This window comes from Macaca fascicularis, chromosome 3, assembly GCF_037993035.2.
Source record: "Macaca fascicularis isolate 582-1 chromosome 3, T2T-MFA8v1.1".
NCBI lineage: Eukaryota > Metazoa > Chordata > Mammalia > Primates > Cercopithecidae > Macaca > Macaca fascicularis.
Genome location: NC_088377.1, coordinates 162,337,037 through 162,351,883, shown reverse-complemented (window position 1 = coordinate 162,351,883; position 14,847 = coordinate 162,337,037). Strand labels below are relative to the sequence as shown.

General features: G+C 37.8%; 1 protein-coding gene across 1 annotated transcript in view; it reads right to left on the bottom strand.

Annotated features, from left to right (window-relative positions):
* KCND2 (potassium voltage-gated channel subfamily D member 2) overlaps nt 1-14,847 on the bottom strand; it is a 483,795-nt gene that overhangs the window by 15,648 nt on the left and 453,300 nt on the right. The window contains exon 2 of the mRNA XM_005550606.5: nt 1,865-2,027. Within this exon, the coding sequence (XP_005550663.1) occupies nt 1,865-2,027 (163 nt within the window). The remainder of the gene's footprint in view (nt 1-1,864; nt 2,028-14,847) is intronic.

Here is a 14,847-nt window from a genome sequence, read left to right as displayed (position 1 = left end):
ATTGTATACTTTACTTAAGAGGCTGACATTGTTCATATGCGTGTTTAAGATCCTGTTCTGGAATTACCTACAAAGCCAGTGAATAACTACACCAAAGCCTCTCATGGTATTTTGTAGTTATGACACATCACCCAGGTTGTGCATCCACTTTAGTCGCGATTATGAATGGTTTTGGATGTTTTTTAAAAAATGAATCTATCCTTAAAGGACAAAGATATAATGACCATGAAGAATACTGGAAATACAGTGCCATAAGCCCAAAGGAAACTACAGAAGAGATTTCCAAGATTGTTTCTAAGCAACAAGGGCCCTGCCTCTCAAGGTGACTATTTTGACAAGGATTGGGGAAGGGAAGTATGATAACATTTACATAGCTTTTCTGAGAGGCACCTTATCATAGTGTTTGTGTGTATGAGCCTGGGAGCCAGACTAGCTTGGATGGAGTGGTGGATCTCCAACTGAACAGGTATGTGACCTTACAATTGCTTAATTTGGGAATACTGGAGAATTCCCATCTATAAAATGAGGATAATAATGGTAACTAACTGCTAGAGTTTTCGTGAAGGTTGTATGTGTTGACTCAAGTTTAGCCTAAAGTTGCCTCCTTACATATTTTAAATTTAGCCTAAAGGTTTCTCTATGCATAGTGAACTGTACCTTAAATGGAGGAGTAAACAGACTGTAACCCACTCTGTGCCAACCACTGAGTTTTGGCCAATCAAAGGGGGCCAACTGCTCCAATGGTGTTCAAATAAGGCAAACGCTGAGCTATAATCATTACAACTGTTTCTGTACCTCACTTTTGTTTTCTGATTGTCACTTTCCTTTTACTGCCTGTAAATCTTTTTCTATCATGTGGCTGTGCTGGAATTTCTGTGCTTACTCTGGCTTGAAAGGCTGCCCAATTCATGAATTGTTCTTTGCTCAATTAAAGTTTTCAATTTAATTTGGCTAAGGTTTGTCTTTTAACATATGAATTCTTTTGTGAAAAACGTTAGGCTAATGTCTGGCACATATAAACCACAAGTAAACATTAAATATTTATAATATGATGTGGTTATATAAATTTACATATACTTGTATATAATCTTAATCTTACTGTTTATTATTTTCTCCATTTTATAGTTGAGTGTACACTATGCTTATTCTTGAGGGATTAATTACCTGGCATGAAGTTCAAACAAACGGTAAGCTGCTAGGACGAGAATAAAACTCAGCTACAGATGATCAGATTACTTCCTGTGTCAACTATGTAAAATATCTGAGACACATTTTGGTGCCCTTTAATAACCCTCATCTACTAGAACCAGCTTGACCCTTAATAGATACAGACTCAGTGAATCAGACCTAGAAATCTGATTTTAATAAAATTTGCCAAGAATCTGTTTCTGATTTTGCTACTGTCATTAGTGCTGCTCATCAAATATTTCTTATTTTCTGCTTCTGGCCCCATAGTAGAATTGTATTTTCCTGCCCACTTCGAAATTAGACACTGCTGTGTGATTTGCTTTAGTTAATGCAATAGACGAGAAAGTGACTCAAACCACTTCCAGGAGGGGCATTAGGAAGCAGTGTGTGATTCATCATGCCCTTTACTCCTCCTGGAGACTGCAGAAGCACACTGTCAAGATGGACTCTCTATTCTCTGGACAAGTAATGGACTTGTAGCATGATTCAGAAATACTGCTTATTGTTTTAAGCCCCTGAGATGTTAGGCTTCTTTTTAGTGTAGAATAACCTACTCGGTCCTGATTGATGCACATACTGACCAATCCAGAGCACTGAATAACCGTTAAGAAATACTAAAGCTCATTATAAAAAGTGGGAAGTGCTAAACTATGGTTGCATAGAGCTGAATACGCACCTTCTGTGCCCTTCGTTTGTCTGCTCGTTGATTCTGGTGGTAGATACGACTGAAGTTCGATACAATCACCGGAACTGGTAGAGCAATGACCAAGACCCCACTCAGCGAACAGATAGAACCAAAAATCTTCCCTGCTATGGTTTTTGGCACCATGTCACCATACCTGAGTTAATGAAAAAAAAATACATATATTGTTTTAAGTCACAGAAAGACATTTCTACCTGAAACTAATAATTTTTTGCTTTAAGTCAAATGATTTTTTAGACACGTCTATTTCTACTTTGTGACTACAATATACATGGCTTCAGATGTTAATGTCAGAAATTATAAATATCTGAATATAAAAATTACCTTTCAACCTTGTAGAAAATGATTCTAACATTAAGGAATCTTTTTGATTGGAAAATATGTTAAGTCAGATGATGTAATGATAGCTCTTCAATTTTTCCTTTATACGCCGTGACATAGTTCTTTACATTTATTTAATACTCAATAATTCTATGCTGAAATTTATAGTCTGGATAACACAATTTTCCACTTAGTTTTTTTTCAACATTTAGTTGGTTATGAAATTTAAGTAGAAAAAGTAGCACATCACATTCCTTTCACCAGATGTCATCATTTAAAAAATAAACTTTTCAAGGCCCCCATTAACCTTCACTTGTGAAATCTAATGGCCATTTCTCCATAAAAATCTAACTCAATCTCTCATTTGTAGCTTATTAGTTGACTATTCTCTCCTTGAAAGATTCCTTTTATTCTTGGCTTTAGTATTAGCAAATATTCTTATTCTCCCTTCTACCTCATTGGCTACCACTTCTCCATCTTTTTTTCTGCCTCCTTTCCCCTTATCTGATTTCTAAACCTTAGAGTACTTTAGGTCTCCGTCTTCAGTCCTCTTATCTTCTCCATATAAACCCACTTCCTATGTGACTTTGTCCAATCTCATATCTTAAAACTAGCTCTACGCAGCTGACGCTCTGACTTATATTGACAGCCATGATGTCTCTCCTGAAAACCAGATTCACATCTCGAGTGTTCTGGTCTGATTGTTTCTACCCCTGGATGCCTAAGAACCCACTAAAATTTAAATCAGACAAAATGGAACTCTTATTTCCCTAGCTTCCTCTGCCTCTCTCAAATCTTTTCCTCCCACAAGTCTGCCACCTATAATTAAACAGAACCACCACCATGCAGTTGTTCATACCAAAACTGGAAGAGCCATCAACGTAATTGCCAGTATCAACATTTCATCTCTTAGCTGGTCTTGTTGTCTCTGGGCACACCAAATTGTATCCCATTCAAGCCTCTTTATGACAGTAAACCAAACCATGGTCATTTCTTGCCAGAGCCATAGATATAGCTTCTTACCTGACTCTCTTTTCTACATTTACCACTTTACAATTCATACCAACATAGCAGCCAGAATTTTGGTTTTAGAAATGGAGATTAGACAACTGCTATGTTGTTTAAACCCTGAAATGGACTTGAAACTGAAATAAATCCAAGCTCCTCAGTTTTGCCTCCAAGGGCCTACCTCATTTAGTTCCTGCCTATATTTTACACCACCTTTCACCAAGCTCACTGGCCTCTGGCCACACTGGCCATCTGGCCTTCTGTTTTGTGTGCAGCCCCCAGATGGTGATTATTCAGGGTGTCATTTAAATGTCTCCATCCAAGTGATTTTCTGGCCACCTAATTCACAGTAGTCTTACTGTCTTCCCTAATCATTCTCTATAACATTTCCTCATTTGATTATCTTCAGAGTACTTATTAACAAGTAACATTTTCTTATTTATTGATCTATTTTTTCACTCCTCATCCACCCTACTGACATTAGAATGTAAACCTGCTAAAGCAGGAGCTGTTCTACTTTGTGTTTTGTGAGCATAAGGCCAGCTCCTACTTGAATGAATACATTTTCTCTTCTTTACTGATGGAGACTGTCTAAGAGTGCACTCCTGGGGCAGGGGACAAGGAGGAGTTCTTTCCATCTTATTGTTGCAGAAGTTACCCAGCTGTGTCTGAGCTCCAACTATTCCACGCTCATTCTGGGGCTTTGGAGAGCTCAATGCTCAGAGAGTGTAATCCTGAGAGACAGGGCTCGAAGGAACTCACATACTAGAATCCATACTCAAGGGAGTTTAGGAGGACTTGGGGTTATATTGTATCTTGAGAGGTAGCCTAGGCAATAGTCACTCTAACATTGTTTTGTGGGAAAACATATGTGTGTCAATATGGAGATGGAGAGGAATCGGCTGAAGAAAAACTTGAGAGAGACAGAAGGTGATACTATCTAGTGCCACATTTAGTGACCCTATTCTGAGCTCTGGTCCTTTGCATTGAAGACTCAGATACTCATTCCTGTTGGTGTTTGTGGGTGATCAACAGTTGAGCTAATTTAACATAGCTAAAGTTCCCACAAGGCTTTGGCACCAGAATGACAGTATTAATTTATAGTACAAAAATAATAACCTAAGAACCAGAATGCTGTGTTCATATAAAACATGATCTCCTTCTATCTGGGAAGCTAAATTATAATCTAAAGGTTATGTTAGTGAAGAAACAGTGAAAACTAAAGGAATTTAGAAGATGATTTTTAAAAGTCTTCTTACTATAGAGATATGTCAGTGGGATTGGAAGGTCAACTCCTTTTTATACAATGCTGTGTACATATGAGACAAATTATGTATCTGTCACAGTTCCCACTGAATGTCCAGCCATATTTGATACACAGTGTTTTTCCCCTTTGCATTGATTATGCAGTAGGCCCCAGAGAAGGCACACACACAGACACACACACACACGCATGTACACGCGCGCATACACACACACACACGGCTTTTAAAAAAGAGATTTGATGTTTAATAAAAACTTAATTATTTATTATGGCTAAAGAAGACAAGTACTGAGTCCATGTAATTGAAGTAAGCCTTTTAAAATATCAATATATAAAATAGCTAAGGGAATCCATCATATACTTTCTCCTGCCCTTGAAAGACTTTTAAAAGTCATTATTTATTATTTAATTTTTGTATTCTTGGTTCACTATGTCATAGGATAGGCAAGCTCAGAATAGTTGCAATTATTAGAGAAAATTACGAAAAGTAAGGAGATACACCAGTTTGTTGAAAGGCAGCAAATTCACAGTCTAGTAGGATCCATAAGGGAAAAGAGGTTTCAGATACATAAGAGAAGCTTCGTGTCATAAAGCTGTGGTAATCGACATAAAATAAAATACTTATTTTTTAGCTCTACCATCTTTGTTTTATAATCCAACATTCCTTCACAACTGAGAAAGCACAGGTGAGTATTTGCAAGGACTAAGCAGGACTGCAATGATTATGGTGAGAAGAGGAAGGGGGCACGAAGTGTTCATCAATGGGTACATCTTCTCTCACGTTTACACTCTTGGGTAGAGACACAGAGTTTCCTCACATTATAGCCAGTTAGGATGGTCTCCAAGGCTCTGCTGGTGTGAGTTAAAGCAGAGGAGATAGTAAGAGAGTACAAGGAAGTAGAACAGGCAGGGGTGCTAAGACAGTCTAGGCTGTCCTGCAAATTCTCATGTAAGGACAGCCTGAGCCCTTGGCTGGTTCCCATGGAACACCAGCTGCCTGCTTCCTCATACTCCTTGGTACAATTTACATTACTCCTTCTATCCTTCTCCCTGCTCCATTTTACCAGTTTAAAGTTGACTGCTGTTGATATTTGTAATATTTTAAGCGTATCTCACTATTTGAATATGTTGGAGAAGAGCAAAAAATATAGTATGATTCATGTCTGTTTTTACATTACTCATTTTGTCTCTCTTCTCATTTAGGAGTGACCTGGAGAAATGAAAATGGGTAATGTTTATCTGCAAACTTGTATTTGAGCATAGAATCTGCTAGGGATGGGATATATCTCATTGGCAAAACCAGCTGCTTTTCTTTGTTTAACAAAATATCTTCTAACTAGTATTCAAACTCATAGCAAGAAGCAAAAACGCATTATACACCTCAGGAATCACATCTCTCTGAAATTCTGTGGAGGAAAGGCTTAGAATAGAAAGCTTATATTGCGAAGCGACACTTACCGTGGTGAAATGCTCATTGAAAGCTTAAGTGTTTCTAAAATACTGCCACTTTTTAATGATTATTTATATCCTAGGCAACTTGGTTTCCTGTTGGTACTTTATTACTTACATTCAATATAAAAAAATACATCTCATTTTTCCTGACTCCTTATTTGTAAATTTATGCTAAGCCCAGTAGGATTATTTATTTCGTTCTTTCTGTTTTTCTTCAAAATTTTATATTATGTATTCAGTCTTTGAAAAATCATTTCCCAAAAAAAGTTACACCGAAACATGACATATATGTGGGGTTTATATTCATATATATATTTTTTCTGTATTTAATAAGATTGATTAAAAGACTATGAGGAGCCCCTAAAGTCTAATAAGATAAAGAATGAATTCACAGAAAAGTAAGAAGGAGGCCGGGTGCGATGGCTCACAGCTATAATTCCAGCACTTTGGGAGGCAGAGACTGGTGGATCATCTGAGGTCAGGAGTTCAAGACCAGCCTGACCAACATGGAGAACCCCCGTCTCTACTACAAATACAGAGTTAGCCAGGCGTGGTGGCACATGCCTGTAATCCTAGCTATTTGGGAGGTTGAGGCAGGAGAATTGCTTCAACCCAGGAGGCAGAGGTTGCAATGAGCCCAGATTGCACCATTGCACACCAGCCTGGGTAACAAGAGCGAGACTCCACCTCAAAATTAAAAAAAAAAAAAAAAAAAAAAGAAGGAAACAAGAGAATATGTCATGAGAGAATAACTATCAAATATTTTAGATAATACAGCAACTTGAACTTTGTTAATTGAAAGGAAACTTTTCTCCATACTACTCTTTCTTTTCTATTTTTTTTTTTGAGACGGAGTCTCACTCTGTTGCCACGCTGGAGTGCAGTGGTGCCATCTCGGCTCACTGCAACCTCTGCCTCCTGGGTTCAAGCAATTCTCGTGCCTCAGCCTCCCGAGTAGCTGGGATTATAGGCACATGCCACCACACCCAGCTAATTCTTGCATTTTTAGTAGAGACAGGGTTTCACCGTGTTGGTCAGGATGGTCTCGATCTCCTGACTTTGTGATCTGTGATCCAAAGATCAGCCTCCCAAAGTGCTGGGATTACAAGTGTGAGCCACCGTGCCTGGCCCCCCATACTCTTTCTACTCTCCCCCGCTTCTAAGTTTTCCTTCTTTCTCCTATATTTACTATGTCAGTAGAGCCACCAGTTTCCTTCTGCTCTTTTTTCACCCTGGACATATCTGCCAGACCTCATGTTTACCGCTCCCTTTCCTCCTTATATCAGTTAAAAAGGTACAATGTGGAAGTGCCCTTTGCATAAAAATGTTAATTCTAAATTTGCATACTTCCCAAAAATACTGGCTAAAATTTTATATTTTGCCAAATATTGAAGATTATTTTGGATGGAAGACCAATTCCTCAGAAAAGATTTAATTTTTGGCTATTAAATATTTCAGTCTCAAATATTATCGAAAAGTTTCATGCAAAGTTCTTGAATTCTGGCATGCACTCTACTTAATGCTAAATCTGGTGAAATCTGATTAATTCAGGCAGACAATGCATCCATTCATCCATCTATCCATCTTCCTATTTATCAGGTAATATTGATAGATTGAAAATGTACATAATTTTAAAACATAATTCATTATAAACCAAATTTCACTGATATCTTACTACATTTTTCCCTGTTTAGTATTTCTTCAGAAGTTGCCTGACTAAAATGTGGCTGTCTTTATATCTCAAATGGAGAAATATTCCCCTGAATTTTCTTACACCATCTTCAAACAGTACTGTTAGCTTCCTAGTCCTATTCACATAGTTTCTATTTTTTTCTCTTTTTATTTGATGGGTATAAATATATGTTCATTTGATGGAGTACAAATGTTATATAAGGCAAATCTCCACAGCTAATGCATGACTTTCCACCTCTGAAAGTATGTCCCACACATACTGAAAGAGAAAACAAAGTCATGTAATTGATAAATAATCATGAAGACAGAAGATATCCTTGTACAACATGAAGAAAATGCTGATTTTAAAATAAACCTTGATGCTTACTGTAACTCAATCTCTCACATTCTCTTTTTCATTTTTTACAAGGAAAAATTGTAAATTACTAGGTATAAGGAATAGAATGAATGAACAGATCCTGTGCAGGTGCCCAGAAGTTCAGGAGCATTCTGTACATTGTGTAGGGCAGTTGCTGGTTCAAAAAATGCTGCATTTCAACTACTACAATAATTAAAATAAACTCATATGGGACATGAATCAATATTTGGGGTGTAAGTATTTGAAAAGCAGGTATCCTTTAAAAAGTTAGATGAAAGTAAGTCATGTATATAATGTCCCGGTGAAAGCCGTTAGTTGATTATGTGTGTACATCTATGCGCATTTAAATTATTGATGTATCCCTTGAATTTTTCTCTTTGACCAGAGTGTTAGTCTGAGAGGTCTAAGAAAGAATTTATTCCGACCTGGAAGCTGGATCACTTTGTAACTAGTAATTCTACCCCTTAGGGTGAGTATCTATGTTATTCATGGATTTTCTGCCATCAGCTTGATATTCTAGAAGGATCACAGTTTGATGGATGATTTTTATAGTAGCTATAATGTTTGCAAATAGCAAATGACCTTTTTTTGAGTGTTGTTACATAACACCTGCTTGTGGTATTGAACTTGTTTGCCAGAGGGACTCTGGTATTACTTCACAATAGGCAGATTTCTCTTTGACATTTTAAAATCGATATTTGCCTAAAAAGTTGCCTTGATTTTGTCTCTACCTCTCTTGCCTGGAGAATCAATTCCTATACGATCTCACCTCTGCAGGAAAGCCCAAGAACATTTTTTTTTGGATCACCTAATGTAATATAGTTGTTTAAAGTACTCTGTATTATTTCCTGTTTCAGCCAAATTATGAGCTACTGTTCTTTTAACACTGCATTTAAAACAATCTCTTTCCACTATTCAGAGCGTTAATAATCTTAATTAGCGCCCACTAAATGAAAGCGGAAACTAGAGGATTCCACACCCTAATTAGAGATTTTTACCTCGGAGTCTATGCACTGTCAAGGAATGCGTGGATAAATTCAAGGGAGTCAGGGAACTCCATGATACTGTATGTTTTCATATGCGTTTTCATGAAAAGTGTTTTCACAGCTATTATTAAATTATCCAAAGTGTTACAGCCCAAATAATGTTTAAAACTCTTAATTTGAATACTTAAGATACTTACGGGAATAGCAATGTTAAATATTGTCAACATGAAGAGTCTGAACCCACAATGCACGAAGGAATTGCTGAAAAATATCAGCATTATTTTATAATTGCAGAAATACAGAATACCCACTAGGGGGCATAAAAACCTAAATGAAAGTTTGGAAACAAACCAGGTCTTTGCTGGTTTTCACAAGCTGAGAGCGAGAGAAGTATTTCCAGTAAATTGCCTGTACCGATTCCTTATCTTTGCCTGCACACATGCCATATTTAGGATATATTTTGGGCATCTTATTCCTCTGGAAATAGTTGACCCATACCCCACAAATTTCATACATTATCTGTTTTCAAGTTATTTCCAAAAAGATGCAAAAATAATTCTGACAGCATTTTGTGTTTCTTTTACAAAGATAAGTAATTTTCTGTAATGCTAGATATCACTAAGGCACAATTTTAAATAAGAAATCCTTAACTAGGACCCTTAGTGTGAAAATTACGTGAAATTAAAGGATTAAGTTTTGTGTATAGAAAAGAAAAAATCAAGGAAAGAACTAAGATGATTTTAGCACATCTACTCAACATTCTCAACATTTATACATTAAGCCCTTAACGTGAGATTTCAGCAGGGCTTACTGACTGCGTTCTTTAGCTGTGCTTTTTTTAAAAAAACAAATTCTTTCCTGTTCCTATTTTTTTCCTCTTGCTTTTAGCCTATTATATAATTATGGGAAGGCTTTAAAGGTTATAAATGGAACATGTGATTTTGACCTAACATCCTAATGAAGTGTTTTTTTACCTAAATGAATGCCACGAGTAAAAGACTATATAGTCTCCTTTACAGAATATTTTATTTTCAAAGTATGCTTTTCAGAGCCATGCTTTTAACACTTTATTCTTCATTTTCTAAAATTATGATTTTTAAAGAAGTTATGAAAATAGATGTACAACTGATTACTGAGAAGTACACATTAAAAACAAACAAAAAACCCACTAGGGACTGGCTTTCCCAGCTGTGGAGTCCCCGGAAATATTTTCCTCTGCTTTGAGTTCCTACTCTTTGTTGCCTGGAGCTATCCTTTCACTCTCACATATCTGTGAGTCTGGTCATGTCATTCTCCTGCATAAAAGTCTTCAGTGTCTCTCTATCACCTGCAGGAAAAAGCCAAGCTCCTTAGCATAACCACAGCTCTTTATGACTTGGCCACCTCATCCTCCACTGCTCACCCACATACACCCCATATTCTCACTGGAACAAATAACTTTCTATTACTGGAATGTACTATGTCTTTCCATTTCTGTATGTCTTGTAATACTGTTCTTTCCAGAATATTCCTCTTGGCACTCCTACTGCATAAATCCTTCGGGTAATTTCCAATTTACATTGATGAAGCTCAAATGTCAATTCTTATTTAAAAACTTCCTGACAATTTTATCTCTATCCAATAAGATTATCCACTCTCCCTTTGCTATGCCTTCAATGCTACTTGCAACTGAGAGAGTAGAATTAGATTTTTACAGGCTGATCTTCTCTTGCTAGATCATGAATTCGCTGAAGTCAAGGATCATGTCATTGTTTTAAACCCAGGTCTAGCACAGACCTTGTCCAGTGCTGAGCAAATAATTGGAAGTCAATAAATATTTATTGCTTAAATAAATCCTTCAGGGAAAGGTCTGATGGTAAATAATATATATGGCAGGGAGTGAGGGGAGATACAGGTCTCCTCCTCTTTTTTTCTGAACCAGATTTCTTATTTGTCCCCAGGTCCAACATCATGTCACCACCTCAATTTTTCTAAATTTCTCTCCAATACTTAGACAAAACGCCCAGCATAATCTGGTTCTACACTGTTTATGCTTCCTGCTTTTTATACTCAGAGAAATCCATTTTTTTAAAAATATACTTTAAGTTCTAGGGTACACGTGCATAACGTGCAGGTTTGTTACATATGTATACTTGTGCCATGTTGGTGTGCTGCACCCATCAACTCGTCGGCACCCATCAACTCGTCGTTTACATCGAGAAATCCATTTTTAACCTAGATGATTTAAAATGAAAATAGAAGTGGTGAGACCTGCCACTTTTCCAGTTTCTACCTGTTTTCCATGGTCACATACTTAACAAACATGAATCTATAAATCTGGCAAGAATTTGTTGATTTTAATTTTAATTTTTTTAAAGAGATGAGGTCTCACTATGTTGCCCAGACTGGAGTGCAGTGGCTGTTGACAGGTATAGTCATAGTGTACTACAGCCTAGAACTGCCGGACTCAAGGGAACCTTCAGCCTCAGCCTCCAGAGTAGCTGGGATGATAGGCATGCACCACCGCCATGCTCAGCTTGGCCATAATTTTAAAATACAAATAACTCCAACTTGGCAGACTTTGTCCTCTCAAATATCCGGAAATTTGAACAAATATAGACTCTGTTCTCTGAATCTCACCATCATCCTGTGAAATGGCTGAATTGTTCCATAACCATCTATTCTTCTCTTGGCTGCTACTAATCTTAGATAGTGAGCATTGGCAATTATCTGAAAATTCCATCATGTGGTAGTTATTTTTCTTAACAAGATCCTCTTGGCTAAACCTTGTGAGTATATTGAGGGAGACATGTTTGTCTTCCAGTAGAAAAAAAAAAAATTAGTCCATCAAGTAAATCAAAGTCCCAGTGAATGCCTGATCATTTTGGCTTTGGGCTGATGTCACCAGCTTCCCTAAGATGCATGTTTTGGTTCTCCATCCCAAGAGGTTTCATCTTCAACACTCTCAGGGCTGCTTTCACTCTGGGGACTTTCTTCAGTTACCTGCGGCTGTTGCTTCCATCTCTTCGTGGCCTTTGAAAGGTAACTCTGTTGGATGAAACTCCCCATGGTGCATGGTTCCAGTCACTGCTGCTGCCCTGCAGGCTGTCACCCAAGGAGCCAAATCCCTTGCACAGAGATAAATCCCCACTTTGACAGGGCTGTTGATAAGCCTGTTTTTTAATAACCAGCCACCACTCTCACTTGCTGACACCCCTGAAACTGTTCATTGCTTACAATCTATTCAAAGACTCCTAAGTGCCTTTGCCAGGGGAAGAGAGAGAAGCTGGTCCCCAGGTGTATGCCTGCAGTACCAGTCTTAGGGGAGAATGTCAGTTAGGCAGCCTTAAAGCAAGAAGTGCAGCTATTTAATTTGATTTTTTTCCCCATCTGAGTCTACACAGCCTAAAATCCATTAGATATTAGAGGTCTCATGGCATTTTTAAGTTGTATTTACCTATTTTATTTTTGACTGTGCTTTTAAAATTACCTATGGATTATCCAGTAATGACCTAATACATACCTTATTTCTAATTCTGCCCAAGAAGGCCTGATAATTTTGCCACCTGTTATCTACTCCTTAAGTGTTACAGAAAAGAATGCACAAAATTCTAAATACCTGGGAGATAAGACTTGACCTCTTTATTGGGGCAGAGAATTAGGCTCCTTTTTGGCAGCAGCAGTGTCCAACTGAGATGATGGTACTGTGAGTACAAGTTGTGTCCCTCCTGGTGGGTCTGGCCATACCCATATTATTCCTGTTCCCAAATACTTGTCATGATCTAATGGCTGTTCTATGAAAGGCCTGGTGTTCTCACTCAACTGACCACTCCAGGTAGGGCCTGGGCTCCTCCTGTCCTGTGTTGGAAACACAGGACCAGTTTGGAGTTTACCACCATAGGGCCATTTCTTACCACTCATACAGCCAGGTCATGGGCTTGCCTTGTGTATTAGTCTGTTTTCATGCTGCTAATAAAGACATACCTAAGACTGGACAATTTATAAAGGAAGGAGGCTTAATTGACTCACAGTTCCACCTGGCTAGAGAGGTCTCACAATCACGGAGGAAGATGAAGCAAGAGCAAAGGGACGTCTTACATGGCAGCTGGCAAAGGCAGAGTGAGGGCCAAGTGAAAGGGGAAACCCCTTATAAAATCGTCAGTTGTCTAGAGACTTATTCACTATCATGAGAACAGTATAGAGGAAACTGACCCCATGATTCAATTATCTCCTACCGGGTCCCTCCCACAGCATGTGGGAATTATGGGAGCTACAATTCAAGATGAGACTTGGGTGGGGACATAGCCAAACCATATCATCTTGTTTCTTCTTTATGTGTGCACCTCTCTGCTTAGTCACTAACCAGGGACTTCTTCCTGCTAAGATTCCAAAGTTCTTTAAGTATAAATAATTTAATATGATGATGCTTCCTGTAAATAGTCACAGCTGTTTAAATATAAAAGGAAATGAGATAAGAGAAAATGTGATTTAACCTCCCAAAGACAGCCAGGCACTTCCACTAAAATTCTAGTGTTCAATTTAAGCTAGAAAGTTTCTATATCCTTAAACAAACTTTGCTTTTGATGAGAATCCGGGAACTTAGGCTTACATTAGATATGTTTTAGAAGAAGGATTCTATTCAAATCAATGTGAGACAAACTTATCTCCTAAAATTAAATGAGTAAAATTTATGGATTTGTGTTTGGATTATTTTGCCTCTTCTAAGGAGATTAAAGCACCGATTGAATAGTCATTCTTCTTATTAACTATACAAACTAAGGCATATCCAGAAAAAATATATACATGAAAAGGATCTTAAAAAATCCATGACTCTACCTCTATAGTTCTACTTCGTCAGAATTCTGTATGAATATGCTCTGTGGTTATATTCTTACTCTATCTAGTTAAGAAAAATCAACAACACAAAACAAAAAGATGACCCAAAAAGTACACCTGCTTAAACATAAACCAACAGAAAAGAACTTTCCATAAAAATTATTTCCATCAGGTTTCATTTTAAGGAGAAAGAGGAAACAAATTTTGTGAAAATATGTTGATACTAGAAAACATTTTTTAAAATGCAGCATATATCCCACATTCTAAGTACATTAAATGCATACTTTCTTACATCTCTTTGTATGCTCCTCTCTACACTTAATTTTCTGGAAATGAGGTTGGATTGTGAAACAGAGTACCTTACTTTTAAAATAGTATTGCTCATATTCAGGGTCTAAGCAGACAAATAAAAATCACATCAAGTGTTTACAATAGAATGGACTAAGTGAAGAAAACTCTCATCACATAAGATAACCCAGGAATTAGCAACAGCAGGAAGCTGCCATTAGCAAGAGGCTGCAGGGCAAAGGGAGGAGGAAGTTTTTCAGTTTTAGGGCAGAGTGTCATGGAGGCTGGAACTTTCTTTCAAAGACTGCATTGAAACAGTCTTTCAATGCAGAAAATACTAGATCCACAAAGTAGTGTGAGCAACTGCCTTAGAAGATGCAAAGAAAGAGGAGAAATACACTGGCTCCTTCCCCAGCCCCTCTCCAATCTCCTGCCAGTGCTTTCCACTGGCACAACTGGCAGGAAACCAGATGACCAGCCAGCTTGGAAGATGCAGCCTGCTGGCATCTGGATCGCTAGTAAGAGGCGTAACCAAACAGGAACCCAGGGCTTTTTCACCTAAAGCTGTGCTCTGCTCACCTTACCACAGCTCACTACAAAGATCCACCCTGGTTCCAAAACATTATGGACCAGATGCAGAGCTGTTATATTGTTATTTGTCTCCAGCCCCGCCCCCTCCCAAAAGCAGAAAATTGCATTTTATCCAGATTGGAAACACAGTAGTGAGACTGATGGGAAGCAGTTTCCTGTGTCATGTCACTCTGTGTTTTGA